We start from the raw sequence: 25,956 nt of genomic DNA on the forward strand, positions 1-25,956 counted from the left end.
GCAGAGTGCAGGGAGAGGAGCACTAGATTGGAGTGAGAAGACTCTTGTTCCAATCTTTGTTCTGTACTGTACTGCCTTGCTATAGACCCTGAACTTCTCTAGGCCTCCATTTCCTTATCTGTAAAATAAAAGGGTTGAGTTTCATGTTGTCACTTCAATCATGTCATGCAAGGCCATCTTGGACTTTGATCTGGAAAGAACTTCATGGATCATCCAATCCATCCAATACCCCCATTTTATTTTCCGTCTTTCTTTTTAAAAATTAATTTTTTTAAATGAACAAGTGTTTATTTTATCTCCTATCCACTCCAAAAACCACAAGAAAAACAAAACCCTTGTAACAAATGTTTATAATCAAGCAAAACAAATCTTCATATTGGCATATCCAAAAATATGTCTCATTGCACATTTAGTCCTTTATGTCTGTCCTGTTGTACGGTAAGAAGGGAGAGAAGGGATGGTTTTGGATAAAATTGGGAAGAATTGTGTGAAGGTTATGATGCAGAGTGAAGTGAACAGAACCAGGAAAACAATTTATAATATAATAACAACGTTGTACAAACAAACAGCTTTGGAAGAGTTAAGAACTCTGATCAATTCAGTGACTCACTATGTTTCCAAAGAATCGATAATAAAGAGTGCCAACCATGTCCTCATTTTAGGTAGTGGAAGCTGAGGTCTAGAGAGGCCCAAAGTGACTTTCTCAAGTTTATGCAGTTAGTGAGTAGCAGAGCCAGGGTTCAAACCAAAGCCCTTATGACTCCAAAGCTTGTAAGTACACCACAGCAAACTCATTGTTATCTCTAAAAGAGCCACCTGTATTTTTAGTACATTCAGCTGAAATAACTTTTGAAAGAATCTGAAATTTTGCTTAAAATATTAAGAAATCAAAGGTCACATAGTACATTTATTATATTTGTATATTTAGGTAAGTGGTGTTCGAGGTATATTTATTGGCTAGTCCAACAAATTCTTCCAAACGTGTTACAGTATGAACTTCTAAGTTCATTTTGTGAACTTTATCTCAAAGCTACCTTCTGAGAGTCCTAAAATGTAGTATACTTAACTAATAAGATTATTCTCTTGAGTGACTATTAATTAACAGCCTCTTTTCCTGAAGGAAGGTCTGGAGGGAGCTATGTCCAGATTTCTGTGCCAGAATAATGGCACATATTGTGAAGGGAAAGAAAATGACATCAAAAATAATTTATGTTTATTTCAAAAGAATCAGTAAATCCAAAGCCTCATCACCAAACATTTTAAAGAGCTTACTGTGTACTAGACACTGTTCATCATAAAATAAATTTAATTTTTGCAAGAGAAGGAAATGATACAGTTGAAATGCTTAATGTTTCTTTAAATTTAAAATGTATGAAACAAGAAATAAAGTAACAGTTCTTTTGAGATTTTCTTTTAATATGTGGCAATTTAAAAACAGGAAAATCTTCAACATCAAAAAGAAACACTAACAAAGCAGCATAAAGAAGCTATGGCACTTTTTAAAAAGCAGGTAATTAATAAAGATAGAAAAAAAGCTCTACTTTTAAAGCTTAATCTTTTTCTCTTTACGAAGACCTTATTCGCTACTAGTCTGCATCTTCCCTAAAGACAGAAGAAAAGGAATGGTGAAGTTTTTGGTAGCTATAATAGATTGAAATGAATTATACAATGATATTGTGGAAAAATCTTTTCAAAATACCTCAAAGTCCTTCTGGGTCCTTAATGACTTGAGTAATTTGTTTGAAAACTTTTGCCTTTCACCCTAGGAGTTCTGGCAAGCACCCCTTTCCACATTGCACCTGTGCATGTACATAAAATTGAAAACTGTAGCAGAATTTCTAGAGTGGTGAGAAGTTAGGAGTAGTTAATGAGATAATAGTGATGTTAAAGTTCAGGAGAGGTGATTACTACAAAGTAGGCTCTCAAATGAGCAGTTAGCAATAAGAAAGAACAGTTGGGGACAGATACCAATTCAAGAATTACTATAACCTTTAGTTATATGGGATTCTAGAGTTCTAGCTTCTGTGGCTTCTCAAAACTTCCTTTCATCTCCTAATTATTTCTATAATGTTTCTATGATTATTTCTACATAGGCTTAGGTGGCACAGTAGATAGATTGCTGGAATGGAGTAAGGAAGTCTCATCTTACTGAATTCAAAACCAGCCTCAGACACTTAACCAGCTGTATGACCTTGGGCAAGTCACTTCACCCCATTTGCGTAGTTTCCTCATCTGTAAAATGAACTGGAGAAAGAAATAGCAAACACTCTAGTTTCTTTGTCCAGAAAACCTTAAATGGGGGCCTGGAAAGTCAGATAGGCTTGAAAAATGACTGAAAACACAGGTTTAATTCAGTGTGCCCTGGAGTAAGGAGGATGCCCCTTGCAGGTTTTTCACCAAATTTATGTATCCTCTTTCTTTTCCCTTTATCCCTCTTTTCACTTACAACAAAGACACTCCATACACACACGTCTATTTATCCATATGCTTTCCCTACACATATACACACATTTGTATATAGAATATGTGTTTGTCCTTCATTGCAGAAGAAGACCATGCCATCAGAGAAATAGTGACATGACTTGCACTTGACTTTGTTTTGAGTGAGTGAGGGCTGTGCAGGTCACCAGCATCACTTCTCCTCCAGAGCCATCTGAATCCCTTGACCAGATATTCCTCAGGATGACTGGAGATGACCCAGGATGAGGCAATTGGGGTTAAGTGACTTGCCCAAGGTCACACAGCTAGTGAGTGTCAATACCACCCTGAATGTGCCCAATCTCATCTGGTCTCGGAAGCTAAGCAGGATCGGGCCTGGTTAGTACTTGGATGGGAGACCGCCTGGGAATACCAAGTGCTGTATATAATACACATATGTGCAAAAGGAATATGAGATACATTATTATATGTAAAAGCACACATACATACATATGCACACATACATGTAAATACTGTATATATGTCTATCCATATAGCTTAAATATCTAATTAGAAAGAATTTTGGGAGTTGGCTAGGGATACTTAGAAGGACCTCTTATTTAAAGTCTCCCTCTCAATACTTGACCAACTAGAGATTCATTTAGATTTTTTACCAACTTTCTCTTTTAAAATGCCACTGCTTTTATGCCCTCAGGGTTAAACATATACACTTTGTGTGAATTCTCTTATCCCCATATCTTTCTTCCTTATTCTCAGCTGAGGTCAACCTAACCAAGAGAATCTGAGGTTTTTTTGGAGGTCGGGCTAATTTGAGAAAATGATAGGCTTGGGGAGAACCTGATTGGAATGCTGCCAGAAAGCAGCCCAAAGCCTCATGGGACTGGAAAACAGAAAAGAGTCCTGCTAGGAAAGTCACAGAACCAGAGCATTTCAGATCTGGAGGGCACCGATGGGTTAAGGAGTCAGATCACACAGCTAGTTAGTGTCAGGTTTGGAACTTGAACCTGGTCCTTTGTCTCCCAGGCTTCTGGTAGGAAAAGGGGACATTTTTAAAAAAAGCTTTATTTTTCAAGCCTTTCCCTGTTCATCTCCATTTCATCTCTGTAGGATTTAATTTTCTCATTTAAAAAATAAGGTCATTAGACTAGAGTCTTTCAGTTAGAAAATTCTATGATTTTATGAAGGTAATATACATTATGATAGAAATGTGCATTTATTTTGTTAATTAGAATATAATATCTAATCAGTTGCTGTTTTGTATTTTTAAATTTTTCATTGTTTATCAAGTTGCAAACAAGGATGTGTGCTATGGAAGAAGAAAAGGTATTTATATTCATTCTTATTAATAATTTACAGTGTAAATGAGAATTAGTTATCAAATGATAGTAGAGAAATCTAAAAATATTCTGCCTTTACTATTGAATGTGTTACGTAATTACTTCGTCCAAAAGATTTACATTTTTAAATATGGTAGCCTTATTTTGATATTAGCCTTATCAAGAATATACTAACTAGAAGCATGAAAACATGGCCTAGAAGTGTGCTAAAAGTGTGCTGGGATTAGTTATTTTTCATGACTAAGATATGCAAAATGAATAATTCATAAGCTATTAAACAATTGTTGACTGTAGTAGAGAACACATATTTTAGACCTGTTAGAATTTAGAGACCTTGTGATTTTTAGCATGAATACCTTCTTTAAAAAAACAACTCCTGTTTTTTTGTAACTGTAGACCATTTGCTATACACCTTATAAATGGGTATTTTTGGGTCCCCTCCACAAAGTCCTATTCCTCTACTCTATTGTGTCGAGTTCTCCCTGGGTTCTTGAAGGCATTGCCAGGCGATGACAAGCTCTGGGAAAGCTTTGGGTACAGTCCCAGGAGCAGATTGAGTCTGCTCCCTGAGAACCAGCCTAACTGCATATGGAGAGGCTTATTACCAATAGGCTGGTTTACTCGGTAATGAATTCTTTAGCCATAGCAAAACATAAAACAAAGAAAACTTAAAAAATGGCCTTTAGTGCTATGTGGCACCCTCTGCTTCTGTAATAGTGGTAGTAGAAGAGGGGGCAGAGGGTGCACAGAATCAGTTTTTATGTCATCTATAAACTTCAGTTGTTGGTAATCCAGATTTGACAATCTTGTGTGGCAGCAGGTTTAGGTAGCGAAAATTAGAGACGTCTGTAGCGGTGTATTGGTCCAGCTTTAGCTTGTGCTGCTTTCTGCCGTTTGAGAGAGCAAGCAGCCCTGTCATGAAATTGTAGTGTATGACTTAGCCACTAGGTGGTGCTTTGGCCACCTCTGAATTTTCTCTTCCTCTCTCCAGACCCCTTTGGCTCTAGGGGAGCCCCATTGACACTAAGCTGGTTTCTAGGTTTGGTAAAAGTCTATTGATATGGTGTGGACTCTTCCCCAAAGAAACTAAAACATAGAAAATCTCTCTCCTTTCTACTTGTGAGGCCTCCACTTGGGCACTGGATTTGTCACTCCTTCCCTCCTCTCTCTTTCCCCAGTCACAGCTCCCCAAGTCATAGATTTGACAGTTTGCTCTTAATGGCCATGAGATTTATTAAAACCATCAGGTGGCATAGAAAGCCAAGCAAGCAGTAAAACAGAAGGCTGTCAGGTAGTAAGTTACAGGATCTTTAGAGCTTGAATTGTTTCTCTTTTCTTCCATCTCTGGGTTGGGGGGCTTAAAAGGAAAAGATTAGATAAGTTTTGGAACTCAAAGTCAATTTCTTCAATAAGTACTTAGTAAATAAAGAAGAAAAAAAGACAAGATCTCAAGCTGTATTCCTGGAAGCTGCTAGTCTCATTCATTCCAGTTTGCACCTCATTGCCTTGGGTCTCCTCTTGTTACTGTCCGCCACCAGAGTCCTGGACTCAGTTACTTGGATTTCACCTGGGAGCCTAGGCTACTTTGAGTTCTCATTCCACTCTTATCATTGTACCTGTCAAGGCAGTGACACAGGTTGTTTTGGCTACTGATGAGGAAAACTCAATGTGGAATTAATATGTTGGCTTCTCTCCCTTTTTTTTTTTTTTTTTACTCATATTGCCAAGAAAACCTTAACTGGAAATCTCTCCAAGGGCAAAGGAGTATGGATATCTGACGACTTTGAAAAAATGCATGAACACATGTATTTCATAGCTAAGTTGAACCTCTAGAATATTTAACCTCAGTCACTTCTAGGAGGTCTTAGGAGATCAAATTTCACTTGTCTAACAACCTACAAAAGAAAAAATCATATTGAAATTTTGATTAGAAATGAATCTAGAATACCAAAGGAAGTTGAAGATCAGTGGAAGGATACATCAGAGTCTCCTTGGAGAGGCGGATAAAAGTGTTGGTTTTATTGTGTTTTCAAAGGCAACAAGAAACAATTTAATTGAACATTTTTTCTGTTAACAGTGTTTACAAAATAATTTTCAAGTTGAATGCTTTATATACATCTCAGATTCAATATATCTTAAAGCCAACTCATTGTCTATTTTTCCAAATCCACCTCTCCTCTGAACTTTCCTAAAAGGCACCATTATCCTGCTGGTTACTTATTTCACAACCTCAGGATCATCCTTGACTCCTTGCTCTCAGTCCACATGTCCAATCAATTGCCCAATTGTATATTTCTACACCTATAACATCTCTTCTTTCTCTCCTCTTCTCTCCACTCATGGAGCCACTGCTCTAGTTCAGGCCCTTATCATTTTTCATCTGCACTGTTGTAATAACCTCCTAATTAGTCATCCTGCCTCAAGTCTCTCTCTTCTCCAAATTATCATTTCTACCTTTGTCAAACTGATTTTCCCAAAGTATTTATCTGACCACATCACTCCTCTTTTCAGTAAATTAGGTGTCTCTCCATTGTCTGCAGGATCAAAGATAAACATCTCTGTTTGACTTTTAAAGCCATTCACAACTGGACTTCAATCTAATTTTCTACTCTTATTACACATTGTACTCCTTGACATGTACTGCAGTCCAGCCAAACTAGCCTTATTGCTATCCCTCATATGCAGCAGACCATTTCCCACCTCCATGCCTTTGCAATGGCTGCTCCCATTTCTTAGAGTACCTAATTTCCTATAAGGTGTGGATCAATCACTACCTTCTACACAAAGCCTTTCCTGATTTCCCAGATGTTAGTGCCTTCCCCCTAAAATAACCCTCTATCTGCTTTTAGATACAAAATATGTAAATACGTATCAAAGCTGCGAGGTGGTACAGTGGATAGAGTGTCAGGCTCGAAGTTGTGAAAACTCATCATCCTTAGTTCAAATCCAGCCTCAGACACTTATGAACTGTGTCACCCTGGCCAAGTTATTTAACTTGTGTTTGCCTCAGTTTTCTCATATATAAAACGAGCTGAAGAAGGAAATGGCAAACCACTCCAGTAACTACCAAGAAAACCCCAAATAAGGTCACAAAGCATTGGGTGCAGCTGAAACATCTGCACCACAACATGCATGTGTAGGTAGATATTGTCCCCCCTGTCCAGATTGTGTACTTGTTAAAGGCAGGGGTTGTTTCACATTTATTTTTGTATTCCTGATGCCTAGTATAGTGTCTGATACAAGGTAGGCATTTAATAAATGCTTGTTGATTGATTTATTGAAAATAAATTATAGCTTATGTACCAACATCTATTGCAAAGGATAAGAATGTAAAAAAAATTCTGTTAAGAGCTTGATAAAAATCCTCCAAATTAAACTAACATACTTTGATACTGAGTAACATAAATGAAATAGTGGTTAGTAAAGGTCAGTAAAAAGTGTTAGAAAATGTGGTTCCAGGAATAAGAAATGAGAGGCCAAAGATTTGTAGCCTACACAAAAACATCGCACCTATATATTATAAGTGCTTACTTTGAAAAAGCAATTGATCGGCATTGGACTTGGTGAACACCAAGTAACATCACAAAATAAATACAAATACATACAATGTAGTTAAACATAACAAAGTTTGGGAGGGAGATCATAGCAGTGGCGGAGGGATCAGGAAAGATTTCATGTAGAAGGTAGTGCCTGAGCTGCATCTTTTTTTTTTTTTTTATTATTGCACATCACTCCTTTATTATAATGAGCAATAAAAAGGGGGGGCAGGCTTAGTACAGTTATGCTAAAACTGATGAGGACCCAGGTGGCTGGACATAAGATGGAAGCAATGGGACACTGAGACACATTTCAACATGATCTAGGGGCATTTCACTGCCACAGAACAGAGCAGGGGCTATAAAACACACAATGGAATGTACTCATCTACTCTTTAGAAATCAAGGAACTCTTTCCTTCTCTGACTGGACTTGAGATCTCTGATGACTACCAAGTGGGACACTTTAATTTCAAAAGCCACTAACAACTGGCCTAGAAGGGTTTTTTGTGAAAGTAAATGCAACAAGTAAACATTAAGATATAATCTCAACCTCCCAGATCCATTTTTCTTGGATTAGGGAGGAAGTAAGACTTTCATGATTTGCTAAATGACTACCCAGGTTATAGGTAACTTTCTCCAGCAGCCCCTGAGAGGGCTGCCCTACTGGCAAGACTGGCTCATAGGAATAATTGGACCAATTGCTTCTTCCAACTCCCCACATTGGTCACTTCTTCCTGTGTCCCCATCCCTAACCCCTAACCAGGTCCTTACTGAGCCAAACCACCCAGGAGGCATTCTGACAAACATGGTTGAGGGGAAGAGCAACAGGAGAGAAAAGAATTGGTCTGAAATAGGGAGTAAATGACAAAAGGAACCATCAGTCCCCCACCTGAAGCCATGTGTTGTGATCCCTAAGGCGATGGTCAGTGTGTGTAGCAGGCAGGGGAGAGATGTGGTGGGGACAGTGAGAAGGGAAGGACCTGGCTCCTGTTGGCACGTGCTGGTAGCCTGCATTCACTTTTTGGCCTTGCCTTGGGCTGCCATGGCTTCCATGACTTTGCGCACGGTCTCTTCATCCCCAAGGAACTGCATGAGTTTGATGGGTTTCAGATTCTTGTCCAACTCATACACGATGGGAATGCCAGTGGGCAGATTCAGCTCCATAATTGCTTCTTCAGACAGACTTTCAAGATGTTTGACAATCCCTCGAAGACTATTGTCATGGGCTGCAATCAGAACACGTTTGCCTTCCTTGATCTGGGGGACAATTTCCTCATTCCAGAAAGGTAGAGCCGAGGCAATGGTGTGTTTCAGGCTCTCACAGGAAGGCAACTGATCCTCAGTCAGATCTGCATAGCGACAATCCTTGCTGATGTTGCTGTAGAAGGGGTGGTCAGGCTCCATTGGAGGTGGTGGGATGTCGTAGGATTGTCGCCAGATCTTCACCTGTGACTTACCATGCTTAGCAGTGGTCTCTGCTTTGTTGAGACCTGTCAGACCTCCATAGTGCCGCTCATTGAGGCGCCAAGTCCTCACTACAGGCAACCACATCTGGTCAGTGGCATCTAGTACTGTCCAAAGGGTATGAATTGCTCTCTTCTGGATGGAGGTGAAGCAGATATCAAATTCGTAGCCAGCCTCTCCTAGCGTACTTGGCCTCTTCATTCCTGGCAGGGCTCTGATCCATGTTGTACCAACCGCTGTAGTGGTTCTCCAGGTTCCAGGCTCTCTCTCTTCATGCCGGATCAGCACCAGTTTGTAGGTGGCCATGGTGGGGCAGGGACTCGGGACAGCAGGGAGCGACCAGACGTGCACACAGGTGAGCATGCACTGAGGTTCAGGCAGAGCTCACCACCAGCTGACCCCTGAGCTGCATCTTAAAGGAAGAGAGACACTATATGAGGAAAAGGTAAAAAGGGAGTGAATTTCAGGCATCTGGGAAGGCCAATGCAAAACCATTAGGGTTACGGTGAGACAAGGAGACGGAGTGTCTTGAGTGAAGCATAGAGAGCAGGCTAGTGTGTCTGGTTTGCAGCATATGGGGGAGGAAGTAATATGGCTGAAAAGGAAGGTTGGGCCCAGGTTGTAAAGGGATTTGAAAACTAAATAGAAGAGTTTATATTTTATTCTAGAAGCAATAAGAAGCCATTGTAGTTGGGTGAGGAGAGGAGCCTCCTGAGTAGATCTGCACTTAAGGATAATGACTTTGGCAGCAGTGTGTAGGATAGATTGGAGTAGATTGAGACAGAGAGACCAACTAAGAAGCTGTTGTGTTAATCTGGGTGAGAGATAACGAAGGTTGGACCTAAAGTAGTAGTTATATGAGTAGAGAGAAAGGATCAGATGCGAGAGATGTTGTGAAGGTAGAAACAGCAAGATTTGGTAACTGATTGGACATATGGGGTGAGGAAGAGTGAAGAATTCAAGATAATTTTGAGATACTTGAAAGCTAACAAAATCATTTTGAGAAAAATAGGAAAATTTGGATGAGGATGGGGCTTGGGGGATGACAATGAGTTCAGTTTTAAACTTTTTGAGTTCAAGATGTCTTAGGACATTAAGTTTAAATGTCCCATAGAAACTTGAGAAAAGAGACAATATATGAATATATAGATATAGGATTGATCTGGAGAGAGATAATAGTTAAACTGATGGTAGTTTATGAAGTTACCATGAGTTTATGGAGAGAGAGAGAGAGAAAGAGAGAGAGAGAGAGAGAGAGAGAGAGAGACACAGACACAGACACAGACACAGACAGACAGACACAGACAGACAGACAGAGAGACAGAAACAGAGACAGAGACACAGAGACAGTGACAGAGAGAGAGAGAAGAATAAAGGGAGAAGAAAGAACTTTGTGGAATAGCCACAGAAAGTTTGCACGAAATGAATGATGAGCCAGCTAAGGAGACTGAGGAGTGGACAGGCAGGCAAAGAATAGTGTCATGAAAATCCAGAAGAATGAATAAACAAGAGGTGAGGGTGATCACATAGGTTTAGAAGTTTTAGGACTAAGGAAAAACCATTAGATTTGGTAATTAAGAAATCATTGGTAACTTCAGAGAGGACATTTTCCATTGAGTGATTGTATCAAAAGCCAGTTTGCAAAGTATTGAGAAGTGAGAAGAGAGGAGGTACAGGAAGTGAGCGTAGACAACCTTTTCTATGACTGTGAAAGGGAAAAGTGATACAGGATGATAGTTTGAGGAGATTGTAGAAGCTAGAGAAGGGCTTTTTGGGGGAGAGGGTGATTTGAGCATGTTTGAAGATAGTAGGGAGGGAGCCAGTTGATAGGGAGATGTTGAAGATTTGAGAAGAGGGGAATGGTTGAAGATACAATCTTCTAGAGAAGACACGAAATGATAGAATTATGCATAAGTGGAAGGATTAGCTTTTGCAAGAACTTCTTAAAGAGTGTAGAGGGACTATCACAAAACTATGTCCCTATTAACAAAGCCCAAGATCTCATTGGCTTTCTTGGCTATCATCACGGTGCTTACTCACAGAAAGCTGCTAAAAATCCTAGATTTTTTTTATGACAAACTTCAATTTAATCATGTTGCTTCAATTTTTATTTGCAAAGTTGACATTTTGAGTGCAAGTGTAAGACTCTAATTTATCCTTATTGAATTTTACATTATTGAATTCAACCCAAGATTCTGTCAAGATCTTGTTCAATCCCAACTGTCATGTGAAGTGTTAGTTATTGGTCTTATCTTATCTGCCATTTGTGTCTCTATCCAAGTAATTGATAAAGATGTTAAAGACTGAAGGGTCAAACACAGATCATTGGGGTACTCCACTGGAGACCTCCCCACAAGTTGACATTAAACCAATAATGAATACTCTTTGATTCTCAACATATAACTAGTTCTGAATCCATCTAATTGTATCATCAGCTGGTCTGCATTTCTCTCTCTTCTCCAGAAGAATAGTAGGAGACATTTTATCAATGCTTTGCTAGAATTGAAGCTGTGAACATTTTGTTCAAGGTTTGGTTTTCTTCCTTCTAAGAGCTGCTGCGATGCCAGGATGCAGCTCTTGGGAATAAAAGGTATTTTTAAAAATTCAGTCATTGGAATTATGAATGTCCTTTCTGTCTTGTACCGACCTTCCACTTGTTTTCAGCCCCATATATTTGTGGAAAATCCACTTATTAATTTACTTTGTGTTAGAATTTTCTTTTTTACCTTGGCCTGTCTTTCCAATTATCTTCTTTCCTCCTTCCCCCGCCCTCTGCCCCAAATCTTTCTTGATCTTGTCCTTTCTCCATCTCCTTTAGCCCTCTCTCCCAGAAGACAGAAATAAAACCTAGACTGGTATATAGACCTGGGGATGTTTTATCTTCAAATTTTCATCAATTTTTCCAAAAATCCTTTCCCCCAATTCAGTCTGTGGCTTTTACTAGTCCAAATCACCTACGCAGTTTCTTCTTATTCAGCTCAATTCCTTTCTTTCCCCTTGTTCTTTCACCCGCAACTTTCTCCCACAAAACCCAGAAAGATTCAGACTCTATACTATGGAACACTGCAGACTCAGAAGAATTAAAAATAACTCTCAATCGGATGACCACAGAGAGGTGCCTCATTAGTTTGTTACATGGCAAGAATGAGAGATAACCAATGAAAACTCCTGCATGCTCCACTGGTGTCTTCAGAGTATCAAGAGAAGGCAAGAAAGACCCCTCAGATGGTCCTCAGAGTACCCTCTGCAATGAATTTATGGGAGGACACTGTTATATAGAATGGGACAGGATAAATGTATTGCAGTTTGCTTTGTTGGAGGAAAATAACCATATTGGTGAGGTCACAGGTTCATTTGATTATTGGGCACTCATATCTAGAACTACTTCCTATTGTGCCTGTTTGCTAATCATCATACTGACTCGTAGGTAGGCATATTTCACTAATGAAGTGATTTGAAGCTACACAAATGCTTTCAGTTTTCATAGCAAAAAAAAAGAAACAATGCCTGAAACTTTAAAATATTTTAAAATTAAAAGAAATTAGAACAAACAAATGTTTATTCTGTTAAATTTAATGTTTTAAAGTAGGCCTTTGCTCTTAAAGTCTTGGATTTTTAACTTTTTGTAATGATGTTTATACTTGAACACCAACTTTTGATTTAAAGGGACAATATCAACTTGCTTCAGAAATAAAAGAAAAAGAAATAGAAGGATTGAAGGAAACATTAAAAGGATTACAGGTGAAGTAACTGTTAATTTCATTCTTTTTTCTTTATATTCCCTTATTGCTCTCTTTCTTCCTCCTTCCCCTTCAATGACATTCGTGCTCTGGCAGGGAAGTGGGGAGTGGGAGGGGAGGACGTGCTTGACCCCAAGACTGTGCCAGCTCCTTCCCACACTGGGGAATTCACTTTTCACTGACCTCAGTCTCTGTCCCAAGTGACATTTTGGGGGATAGACGTGGCCTCAGATGTGTGCCATTCATTCAGGCCCATTAGATCACCCCTTCCCACCCCCACCCCCACACAGTTATCCTTCTTGTTCCAAGCTGACCATTTTAATAGCACAGTGTACTGCCATCCTTCTCTCTCTGTCAGAGAAGGGTTTCTGCTTTCCTTGGTGCATGGGGATGCTGTATAGAGTTGGGTTCTTTAGTAAGCCCTGCAAGAGTGTGGTGGCAGGTGGGGGTGGGTATGATGAATGAACCTTTAAGGATTAGTTTTCTTAGCTGCTAGTTCATCAGTTTGTTACCCTATTAGGGTTCTTGGTCTCTTAGACTATGGAGACAACTGAAATTGTTTTTATCTCTTGTGCATAATTCCTATTTTGTGGAGGTTTGAGAGGTTTTGAGAATCAGAGAAAATGTTCAGTCCTCCATCTTGTTGGTCACAAGGCCCAAAAGTCTGAAATACTTTTATATTTCTTAAACGTTTCTTCAGTATTGTATATAGCAAAACCTCAAGCAGCCTGTATCCCAATGGGGGAGAAAAGATGTAAATCATAGAAGATAATCACAGAGGGGAAGGTAATAGCAATTGAGAGTATGGAGTGGGACTAGGGAAGGGCTCTTGAAGTAGGTGAGATTAGAGGTGAGTTTTGAAGGAAACAAGAGAAAAGAAGAGAAGAGAGGGCATTCCAGGCATAGGAGAGAGTCAACACAAAAACATGGGAGTATTAGGTGTGAGGCACATATAGGAAATAGGGCAGTGGAGCTAGATCATGCAGTGCTTAGAGCAGAGCAGAGTTTAAGAAGACTAGACTCATTTGAGTGTTTTTCTTTGTGCTTTACCTCAATGTATCTATTCTGTTAAAAATATTTATGTTTATTACTATTTACTTTCTGTTGATTGTCCTGAAAAGACTTAGCTTTGCTGTAGTACAGGCTTGTAATCCCTACTGTGAGAAGGCTGAGACTGGTGGATTACTTGAGCTTGGACATTCTGAGCTATAGTGCACTATTCTGATCCAGTCCAGGTTGGGAAGTGGAGCAGGTCAAATGTTTCATGATTATTGTGGGTCCTGTAAGTGTCTGCTTGGTGAGATAGGGAGAGGAAGAGGAGAAGAAGAAAGCTTTGTGACTATTCTACAAATTAATTATTATTGTAATCATGATTTCAAATGAAATGTTCTCTCATTTCTAAATTAAAGTGTTTCACAGATATTGGTTATAATGGCATTCTTACTGTCTTCATCTTCAGTTCTACTACCATATTAGCATGTGGAGAAATCACCATGGTAGAAGTATGACACAATTGCTTCCTATGTTTTGTTATGTTGGGTATGTTAAAAATGTTTCTAAGAGTTTGAGGGGAACATAACAAAGATTTTTAGCAGAAGTAGCTTTTAAAACCAAGGATGAATGTAGGAAAATTATAAAAATCAAACATGATTTAAATGAAGAGATACAAGAAGATACTGAAGTTGAGTGACTTGCCTAAAGTTGATCACATAAGAAGGCAGTGGCAGAGAGAGAAATCACAGACAGGTTTTCTGAGTCCCACCCTAGTGTTCCTTCCTCCATCATTCCACAATTTCTTGATTCTGATCTTAACTAATGCTTTACCATTGATGACTTCTGAAACTGAAATTTAGAAAGAAGAGCCCTAATATTTCTCATATATATGTATATCTATATATATATATACACATATGTATATATTAATGTTTTATTTTCCCCTAATTACATGTAAAAGCAGTTTTAACATTTTTTTTCAAATTTTGAGTTCCAGATTCTCTCCCCACCACCCTCTCCATATTGAGAAGGCAAGCAGTTTGACATAGGTTATATATGTGTAGTTATGCAAAGCACATTTTCACGTAAGGCATGCTGTGAAAGAAAACACAGAACAGAAAAAAACCTAAAAGAACAGGAAGTAAAGAAAAGGTATCTTTGATCTGCATTCAGGCTCCATCAGTTCTTTCTCTGGAGATGGACAATGCCTTTCATCTTTAAGTCCTGCAGAATTGTCTTGAGTCCTAACATTGTAGGACTTAGAAAAGATGTGCTTTTCAGTGGTCATGGAAATAGGATAAGGGTGAAGAACGTAGTTTGTTTAAACTGTGACTTCCTAAATCTTTAAAAAATTACTTAGGGTGTACATTATATGCAATAGGAATTGTAGCAATTTAATTACATTTAATTACAATTAAAAGAGTGAGTTTAGAAAATAAAGTCTGGATAGGTAAGTACTGGCTCTCCTATCTCCTAACTTTTTGGTCTAGTCACTTACGTTTTCTGAGCCTCAGTTTTCTTATATATAACATGAAGATATTGGACAAAATTATCTCCAAATTCTTTTTGGCTTCTCTTCTTGCTTGGACCCCCAAAATATACTTTGACTATTTTGAATGATTTTAGCTAAATTACAGCAAGTTAGGTATACCAGAAACAAGAATGGGAAAAACCATAATGAAATATAGTAGATGGAAATGTTATTTTCTAACAGTTTGAAGATGTTTTCATACATATATACACACGTATATCGATATAATGATATATCTGTTATTAGAATAATGATAATTGTTATTATAGATATTTTCAAAGATTTCATCTGTGAAATATTATTGTTTTGCAAGGTTCAATAAGGTTTCATGCCTTAAGAAAAATTAAATTCCTTGATTCTCATTAAATCTTTTTTTTAAGTATTGAGTTTCCTCTCTTAACTATAACACGGGTTGGTAAAAGGAGCCTGTTTGTTAATATTGCTATTTACACTCTATTCTATTAACATTCCTTTTAAAATAAATTGGTTTCTTTTGCTGTCATTCTCTTTATGTTTAATTATCTGGTTAATGTAGAGAGTATTTTAAAAGCTAAAGAAATTCCTTCACATGGCTGACCTTCTGTGCAAGAGCTGTAAGGATTTGTTTTGCCTTGTTCAATCCATGACATAGTACAGGTGATGTATAGTGTACCTCATGGTCTGCTGAACATGATCCATGGATGCCATAGAGCAATAAAAGTTCGAATTTTTCCCAAGTAAGAAAAACTTAAAGAAAGGATCTGTTAGGGATCTGATTTATATTGTTAGAGCAAAAGAAATTACTAGACCAAACCTCTTATACATGTGCATCACTTAGCTTCTTCTGCATTATGTTTTTTTTCCCTCCCTTTTTCTCTCCTCTTGTCACAGGATCCTTCTAACTCGTTTTCCTTAACCTGCCTCTGAAAAAAAAACAAACCAAAAACCAGCAACCCACAACCAAAACACTGAAGAAATTATTTATTGCTTAATGGATACATCCATTGATTTCTCTCCATGAGCATCTAAACAGTTTTAAGTGCTTGACAAATACTTACTAGACTATAGGAGGCGGTGTTACACTGGGTGTGGTGGAATGTTGACAACTTTCATTCAAATAACTTGTATGTAAGTCACTGTGTATGCAAGTCTTAATGACACTGAGAAGTTTGTTCAGTGCAGCTGTTAGCAGGGTAACCAAATGACTGATCTTGCTGATCTTTCTAAAGGATTTAGATAAATTAGTCTTACCTCTGTCAGTGACTTACTGATACGTGGGCAAGTCACTCATATGAGTGAGTTGCAATACGCAATAGCGAAAGGTCCCTTCTAACCCTAAAGTTCCATGTTCTAGAAGACAGCTAGGGGATGAGATGGATAGAATTCTGTGCCTTAGACATTTATTAGCCATAAGACGCATTTTCTCTCTGCCTCACTTTCCTCACCTGTAAAATGGAGATAACAACAGTATTGCCGGATTGTTGTAAGGATCAAATGAGATAATATAAGTAAAGTGCTTTGAAAACCTTAAAAGTGTTTATAAATAAAAGCTTTTATTTTAATATTAGCAAATTTCAACTAAATTGATAAATTCAATCAATCAATCAATCAACTAGCATTTAGTAAGCACCTTTAGTATTATTGAAGAAAAAATATTGCACTGTACATTTTTGGTAAAAGCTTGCCAGAGGCGATTAATTAAATTATGCTAATTTTAACACTTCTGATTAGAAAGAGAAATCCTAGCAGTCACTATGCCTTTAAGAATTGGAGTAATTTAATTAATAAATCATCTCTGGAAGGCTTATGCCCCAAAATGCAGATTATATAATTTTTTACTTCTGCAGTGCTAGGCACTATGCCAGGTGCTGGGGATATGAAAACAAAAGTGAAATTGTCTCTGTCTTCAGTGAGCTGACACTCATTGGGAGAGACCACATGACCATATATAAATTAATGTTATGTGAAGAGCATTAGTAGCTGAGAGGATCAAGCAGAATGGTAGCATTTATGCTAAATTTTAAGGGAAACAATAGATTTTGTGAAGTGACAATGAGGAGTGAGTATATTTCAGACGTAGGGTACAGCCAGTGTAAAAGAAAGGAGACTGGATATGGAATGTCATGTTTGGGGAGCAGCTAGGACATTCTGGCTGGACCAACAAGTGGAGGGAGGTGAGTAATGAATAACAAGTCTGGAAGGGTGAGTTGGGGTCAGGTTGTAAGGGACTTTGAAAGTCAAGTAAGTAGTAAGTAGAATTTTCATCTGACCCTAACCTTTGAAGCTTATTGGATAGGGGAGTCACATGGTTAGACCTATCTTTTTGGAAACTTACATTAGCCAAAGGGTGGAGGATGAACTGGAGTGGGGAGAGACTCAAGGCAGGGAGATTGCTTAGGACACCATTTCAATAGTGTAGGAGAGAGGTAATGAGACTCTGAACAAGGATTGTGGCTATATGAGAAGAGAGAAGAGGATAGATGTGACAGGTTGTAGAATCAGAATTGACCTTATTTGGCTTCCAATTGGATCTGTCAAGTGAAAGGAAAATGAGAAGCTGAGGATAACTGATGTTTCAAACATGAGCAACTGAAAGGATATTGATGCCCTAGACAGCAGTAGGGAAGTTTGGGAGAGGGGTGGGTTCGAGGGGAAAGATAATAAGTTTTCCTTTGATCATGTTGAATTTGAGAGGCTTACATCCAGTTTGAAATATCCAATAGTTATTTGGTGATGTGAAGTAAGAGCTCATGAGGGAAACTGGGGCTGATATAGGGATCTGAGAGTCATCTGCAGAGATAATTAAACCCATAGGACTTGATGAGGTCACCAAGTATGAGTGTATGGAGGAAAGGGTCCAGGATAGAGCTTTGAGATAGACCTGCAGAAGAGGACATGATATGGATAATGAACCAGCAGAGGAGACAGAGGAGAAATGATCAGACAGGGGAGAATCAAGAGAGAACAATGTCAAAAAAATTCAGAGAAGAGATACTATGTTAAACACTAGAGAGTGGTTGAGAAGGGTGAGGACCGAGAAAAGACTGTTATATTTGGTAATTAAGAGATAATTGGTAACTTCAGTGAATTAGGTGATGTAGTGGACAGAGTGCCAGGCCTGGAGTTAGGAAGACTTGAGTTCAAATGAAGCCTCAGATACTTGCTAGCTGGTAACCCTGGGTGAGTGAGTGACCTAACCATGTTTGCCTCAGTTTTCTCAACTGTACTTACCCTTCAAGGTCGTTGTATAAAGCACTTAGCACAGAACTTGGCACATAGTATGTGCTATATAAATGCTTATTTCCTTTCTCCCTAACCTCCTCTCCATTTTGGTGAGAGCAGTTTCACTTAAGAATTTAGGTAGATTCCCCAATTGATCAAAGGATGGTCAGAGGATATGAACAGGCAGTTTTCAGTGGAAGAAATTAAAGATATCTATAGTCATATGAAAAAATGCTCTAAATCACTATTGATTAGAGGAATGCAAATTAAAACAACCAGTCAGATTGGCTAACATGACAAAATAGGAAAATTATAAATGCTGGAGAAGATGTGGGAAAATTGGGACACTAATGCATTGTTGGTGGTGTTGTGAACTGATCCAACCATTCTGGAGAGCAATTTGGAACTATGCCCAAAGGGCTATATAAGTGTGTATACCCTTTGATCCTGCAATACCATTTCTAGGGCTGTATCCCAAAGAGATCATACAAATGGGAAAAGAACCGACTGCACAAAAATATTTATAGCAGCTTTTTGTGGTGGGTTAGAGCTGGAAATTGAGAGGATGTCCATCAATTCGAGAATGGCTGAACAAATTGTGTTCATTATATGAATGTAGTGAAATACTATTGTTCTGTAAGAAATGATGAGCAGGCAGACTTCAGAAAAACCTGGAAAGACTTATTATATGAATGGATGCTGAGTGTGGGGAGGAGAACATTGCATACAGTTACAGCCATGTTGTGTGATGACCAACTTTGATTGACTTGGCTCTTCTGAGCAATGCAAGGTTCGAAGGCAGCTCCAAAAGGCTAAGAAATAATTATAGTCTGAATGCAGATTAAAGCATACTATTTGCTTTCTCTTTTTCTGTTTTGTTTTTTCTTTCTCGTGGTTCATCCCATTGGTTATAATTCTTCTTCACAATATGACTAATGTGAAAATTTGTTTAATGTGAATGCATATGTAAAGCTTATTTCAGATTGCATGTAGTCTTGTGGAGGGGAGAAAATTTGGAACTCAAAAGCTTGTGGAATTGAATGTTGTAAACTAAAAATAAATAATTTTTTCAAAAAAAGAATTGAGGTTGAAAGCCAGAATGAAAAGGGTTAAGAAGTGAGACAAGAGACAAAGAGTACATCATATATTACATAGTGATGTCTCCTGTTGAAACCTAATGCCCTCTATTTAATTAAAAAGAGGAAAGGAAAACTAAGTTCCAGTCATGTCAACATGGAGTTTCTAGGGGATTTTCAAATGTGAAAAATTCTGTTGTTTATAGAGAAATAAGGGAATGAGAATAGTTCTTGAAAAAGAAGAGAATCTGGAATTGGGAAAGCAGACTTGGCTCTGCAGCTTTCATTATGACATGGTCCAAATTCTTTCCTTACTCAACATTTTTAAATGTTGAGAAATTTTTTCCCATGGGGATAGCTCCCTAAATACATAATAGAAATTGATGGGAAAATAACCTTCACCTTGCAGAAATAGTTTTTATTAGACACGGCTGAGTGTAACATCCTGCACTTTAAACTTGGTTTTAAGAAGTATAAAATGAAAGAGGCCTGGTTGGATGACAGCTCCTGTAAAAAGATGTGAAGGTTTTAGTGCATTTGCAGCTTATTTCAAGTCCACAGTGTGGCATGGAAGCCAAAAACACTGATGAGAACTTAGGATGCCTCCCAAAGAAAAGGAACATTAGTACTATTTATTGTACAACACTTGCCAGACATCTTATGAAGGATCATGTTTAGTTCCAGGTGCCACATTTTAGTAAGGCGTCACTCAACCAGGTGCCATCAAAGAATGGTGACTAGTATGATGACAGGATGGGAGATCATAGGATCCAGGAGCAGTGGGAGGAACTGGAATTGTATAGCCTGGAGAAAGGAAGACTTATTGGAAATGGGCTATTGGGCTTCAAGCTTTTGAAGAGCTGATGTAAGACTTGTTATACACAGGGCAGAATGAAGTGATGTAGGGAAGGTTTCATAGGGGAAGACATAGATTGAACCTAAAGAGAAGACTTCTGAGAATTAGAGCAATAGTGCAGTGGTTGTCTTAGAAAGTAGTGGGTTCCTTGGATTGGGAGATCCCAAGTGCTGTCCGACATGTCACAGACTGGGTTTCTGTTCAGTTGCAGGTTGTAAAGGGCATCTGAGATCCTTTCTAACTCTGAGATCCTGCAATTCTGTGATCGCATCTTTTCCATAAAATGAGAAAAAACCTGTATAACAGAAACAAAAGAAAATCAGTGTTTGAGATTGAATTTTACAAATAATGCAAAAATTGACACCTGCTGAGTTTTGTTTTTATGATGGGGAGATGTTTATCGCAGAATTGCAAAAACTGTATAGAAACATTCCTACACTCAATACTCCAGAAGTCTTTGATTTCATAGCTGTGGGAAATTGTAGCCCATCTATAACTTAGTAGAAAAGTCTTAGAGATTGTCTGATATTCAGAAGTTAAGGTAACTTAAGTTAAGTAAGGTGAATGCCAGAAATAGGATTTGAACTTAGCGTTTCCTGATTTCAAGGACAGCATTCAGTCCACTTAAGCCATACCGCCTTTCAAAATGTCAATGTGCCTGCAGAAATATTTCTGTGTATATTATGAAATAAATACCCTCTTTAAAGATCAAACTGGAATGTAGTACCCAAGTGTGCCTATAATCAGATATAAAGATGTGGAGAAAAATAATATTTGGTCTTAGCTTTCACTTAATATGTTTTACAGTTTTATTTCTTCTTTGCTACTTTTTAGTGTGGTGTAGGATATGGCACTAATTATGGTCAGTTGGGAAGAAGAAGGCATCAAGTCAAACTTAAAATTTAGAAGGTCCTCTGAAAAGGTTGTGTTGGTTTGAGAGGAAGACTTTGATGAAACTTGATTATGAACTGTTAGGCAAAATGTACATGGAAGAGAAAATGATGGCGTCTAAAGAATAAGAATGAGAATTTACTTGGTGGATTTACTCTGGATTCACATCTTGTAGTAGGGAATTAGGGGTCGGCATGGTAGGTAGACTTTCCAGTTTGAGCTGCCCTTCCATCCTTTTCTCTTTTCTCTCAGTCACCTCTGACCCTATAATTTGGTATTATTATTTTCTCTATTCCATTTAAACACTCTCTGAGGATATGTTCCCCATTCTCACAAATTGAAACAGATTATTAGCTGCCTAGATTGTGGTGGTGTGCAGAGAAATGTCCCTCTCCATAAGTGCAAAGAAATATCAGTCACAGTTTTACTTGGAGATTTACTAACCAAAAAATAAATGTCATATGGAAAATGAGTTTACAAAATTCAGTTTTAACATCCGGAGGAATTTGTAAAAAGTAGCTAATGTAAAAATTTTTTTCTTATTTTTCAAGGTTTCAAAATATTCTTTACAGAAGAAAGTAAATGAAATGGTAAGGAAGTTACACTATTTTTCATTATTTCTACTGTAGTAATAAGGAATAACTTAATATTCCTTTCTATTAATGTAAAATTGAGATAGATAAGATTGGGATCAATAAAGTAGTTGATACTTATAAATTAGTATCATTTTTAAGGTTTAACTCATTTAAAATATTCTCAAAATTATTTTCTAAATTTGTTTTGAGATTGCTTAACATTTACCTTGTTAAAAATAGATTTTTTGAATAGCTACCAAATTATTGATAGAAATGGCAACATTTTAAAGAACTGCTTCATTTAATGAACTTATTATTTACTATATATGCAAGCCTAAATTTTTAAAAATGTTACAGCCCTTGATTTTTAAAAAGAAGCTTCATTTTGAAATAGTGCTTTAGTTAGATAATATTTTAGCTTTACAGTACCTCAATGTGAAGCTGCATCTGAAAACCAAAATTAAGAAAAGACTTTCATTATTCATCAAGTGAGGGCTTACTGTGTGCCCAGCATTCTACTGTGTATCTAAAAATTAATATTTTAGTGTGAAAAAATAAGATTTTGTGGAATATTCTTTTTCATTCTCCCCTTTATAGTTACCTGTGGTAGTGTGCCTTCTGAAAACTCTATTTTTTCCCCTGTAGTACAGTACCTTTTTTCCATTTCTCTCTGCACAGGACTTATTTGCAGAGGCTTATCTTATCCTAGCCTGATTAGAGAATGGGAGGATAGCAAAATTTGTTTTTGAGTTAAATCTAGGTTTGGTATCAGGGAAGGGCTGGAAACACGAGAGGATGATTTCTTATGACATCAAGTACATAGCTGTACAAAGTAACTGTTGTGCCTCTTGGAAACCCATTTTTGCTGTCTTAGGAAATAAAAGAGAGCTAGCTATATAAAGATTGCTAAGCTTGATTGAATAAAAGCTGTGAAAATTCTGCTGCTGTTCAACTGGAAAGGATAAAGATAATATTGTCAGACTATTATAAACTGTGATTTTAATTAAGAAGCCGAAAAACTAGAGTCCGGTTTAGCTTTAAGTACCATGACATTTGTACTGAAAGTCATCGTCAACGCTACAGTGGTTTTACACAAAATACGGTGAAATTGAATAATGTGTCCTTTGACCTGGGAGATAAGGCTACAAGTTAAAGATCAAAGGCAACATAAAATGTGTTTTATCTTATTTCACTTTTAAATTTTATTAAACAAATATGTATAATTTAAAGGATGTTGTGCTGTTTAAAAAATCTCCATAGGTTTGTGTCACTTCTGGGTCCTTTTTGTTATGAATTATGTACTCACAGAAGGAACTTATTAGAATAATAGTTATGGCATAATTGCGATTTTTTTTATCTAAATAGTAAAGCAAAATACAAATTGCTAAAAACAGATGTTAAATGCATGTCATATTTATTTTATAGCCACTGAGAACATTTAAATTTCTTATATAATTGTTTGAAAAGTTGGAAATCACTTTTAAAAATTATTCTCATCTTCTGTAACCAATGATTTTTTTTATCTTTTTTTTTGAGTGATTTAATGATTTCATATGTTGTCAGGAGCTCTCTCTACCAATACATATTAGCACCTGTGCTATAATTTATGGTCTTAGGGAGTTGCCTGGGGCACTAAGAGGTTAAGTGACTTTCCCAGGGTCACACAGTCTATCTATGTTAGAGTCAGGACTTGAACTCTATTTTTTCTTTTTGTAATGACAATCCCAAAATGCTATATAGAATTCACTCCTATGGTGTGATGCTATGGCAAGCCTAGATGACCAAGACATTAACTGGAAATGACATGCTTATCCAAGACCAGTAAATCAAATTTTCAGGGCACTAGTATATAAAATATATAATTTGGTGCTCTGAAAGAAGTAATTTTGAAAATAATCCCCTGGAGCTTTTCTCCCTGCTTTTATTTCCCATGGGTAAGCTATTTAACTTCTAGTGAATTTCTAAGTCTTCTAGAAGTACTGTTCAGCCAAGTTGTGAATAACTAAATAACTAAAATAACCAAATAACAGAGAATATTGAAACTGCCATTGATAATAAACAACCATTTATCTAAAATGCTCTCCTCCCCAATGAGAATAATTCCTGCCTCATGAAAAAAAAATTCATTGTAATCAATTCTTTTCAAAAAACAACCAATGATAACAAATTCTAGTGTGACAAAAGAACCACTATTTATAATCTAAATATTGGCTTATGAAGTTTACCACAGGGAAAAATCTAAATTTTGATCAGTGATTACTTTGGGGAGCATAGTGTCTCATTAGGTTCTTCATATAGTTTAATAAGGGGATTGAAAACATTAAATTTCAATTACAGGACCTAAAACCATGTCATTCCAGGATCATTCTAAGGAGTTCAACCAATAATAGATAATATTTAGGTACAGTGGGCATATTTGAAGGGCTGGCATTTAGAAGATGGATTAGACTTATTTTGTGTGGCCCCAGAAGGCATAATCATGTGAAAATTATGGATCAGCAAATTTGGGACCACTGCCAACCTTGGGGACAGGAAGGTTTGGGTTCAAGCCCTATCTCTGACACATACCGGCTATTTGACCATGTTATACTTAACTTTTCTGCCTCCTGAGGCATCTCCCTTTATAGCTGTTGTCATAGAATGGAAGAGCTTCCTCATTTTCTGTGAACACATGAATGCTGTCTGGATTGAAAAGAAACAATTTTTCTTAACTTAATCAAATTTTAATAATGAAGCATTCAATACAATGAACAGTGAAATAGCCACACACTTTTACATAGTGTTTGTTAAACTAAAAACACAGACAAATAGCTTTCTTTGTTTTTATAAATAACACTACCAACATGTTTATATAATGTTATGCCTTTATGTGACTTTAGGTTATGCCTTATGTGATTACAGGTTAGAATTTGCTTGATAATTATAACTCCAAAGGATAAAATCTCTTAAAAGAATAGTCAAAAAATTGATTTTTAAAAAATTATGACAGTGAGGTTAACCAAAGAAATTTATACAGCAGCTTGCAAAAGAGGAGATAAAAGTTCGAGTTTTATTTCTGAATTTTTATCTTGGCATCTAAAATTTGGTGACAATAGAATTGTTAAGGGAAATTTCTTTGATCTCTGAATATCTTTGAATTAGGTGAGAAGGTGTACAGGTTTTATTTTATTTTAACCAGCAGATCTACTCTTGAAGTTTTGTAAATCAAGTCCTACTCTGATAAGTAGTTCTTGTAGAGCTGACCCTGGGTTCTCAAAGGTAATGCTAAGGAATCCCTCCATCACCAAGATTTCTTTCCATGTTCTTCCTGACAACCAAATTAATATAACAGGTTGCATTTATGTAAAGCCTTCATGTTTACAACGTGCTTTCCTCACAAGAACTGTGTAAATGTGCTAAATAATTATACTGAATATAGGTATTATTACCTTATTTTCAGATACTCACAAAGCTTAAGTCGCTCAGTCACTATCAAGTGTGGGAGCCAGGATTTGAATCCAGGTCTCCTGCACCCAAATTTAGCAGTTTCCTGTTATACCATGGTGCCTCTCAAGTCAATAAATATGTGCCGTGTACAGTAATTATGATGCGCTGTGGGGAATACAACATGAACTAGACATGGGCTGTCTGCTCTCAACTTACAGGCTAGTAGAGAGATGTAAGACAAATAAGCAAGGAAGCTAAGTCTAAATACAGACTATAATATGGCAAGTGTTATGAAAGGAGTACAAAGTACTATAGGGGTTTAGAGGAAGGAGAAGTTGTGTAGCTGACAGGATCAAAAAAGGCTTCCTAAAAAGGAAGGCATTTGAACTGGGTCTGAAGAATGGTAGGATTTGTACAGAGAGAGGGTATTTCATGTGGTAAGAAGACCATGAACAAAGGCAGTGAGAGGTGAAGTGCAGGACATATTCAGGAAATGATAACAAGTCCAGTTTGCATGAAACATAGGGGCATAATGAGAAATAAGGAAAGGAAATGTAAAGTGGGGTCAGAGCATGCAGGACCCTGAATGCCAGGCTAAGGAGAATGGGCTTTAACTTTGTAGGCAGTGGGTGTCTGCTCCCTGAGTACTGCAGCCATCTTCCTTTTTCTTATTTGTATCCCCAGGACTTAGCATAATGCCTGGCACATAGTAGGAACTTGATAAATGTATACTGTTTTACAGTATTTATTGAAATTGTTCAGGGATTTAATTGTTTTATAACACAAGCTTAATTTTTATGCTAGAAAGGAGAATTGAAGACATTTAGATGATTAACCAGAAAATTGCTTTATTTCTTTTCTTCATTTGCCTCTTGATCTTGAATAAAAA

General features: G+C 37.3%; 1 protein-coding gene and 2 pseudogenes across 3 annotated transcripts in view; 2 read left to right on the forward strand and 1 right to left on the reverse strand.

Moving 5' to 3' along the window:
• CCDC73 (coiled-coil domain containing 73) overlaps positions 1-25,956 on the forward strand; it is a 155,095-nt gene that overhangs the window by 58,779 nt on the left and 70,360 nt on the right. For all 3 annotated transcript variants that reach the window (XM_072619232.1, XM_072619234.1, XM_072619233.1), the window contains exons 4-7: positions 1,439-1,510; positions 3,727-3,762; positions 12,445-12,519; positions 21,618-21,656. In XM_072619232.1, coding sequence (XP_072475333.1) covers positions 1,439-1,510; positions 3,727-3,762; positions 12,445-12,519; positions 21,618-21,656 — 222 coding nt within the window. The remainder of the gene's footprint in view (positions 1-1,438; positions 1,511-3,726; positions 3,763-12,444; positions 12,520-21,617; positions 21,657-25,956) is intronic.
• On the forward strand, positions 2,748-2,866 carry LOC140512906 (5S ribosomal RNA; annotated as a pseudogene).
• Positions 8,329-9,084, reverse strand: LOC140510504 (phosphoglycerate mutase 1 pseudogene; annotated as a pseudogene).

Source organism: Notamacropus eugenii, chromosome 6 (genome assembly GCF_028372415.1).
Source record: "Notamacropus eugenii isolate mMacEug1 chromosome 6, mMacEug1.pri_v2, whole genome shotgun sequence".
Lineage (NCBI taxonomy): Eukaryota > Metazoa > Chordata > Mammalia > Diprotodontia > Macropodidae > Notamacropus > Notamacropus eugenii.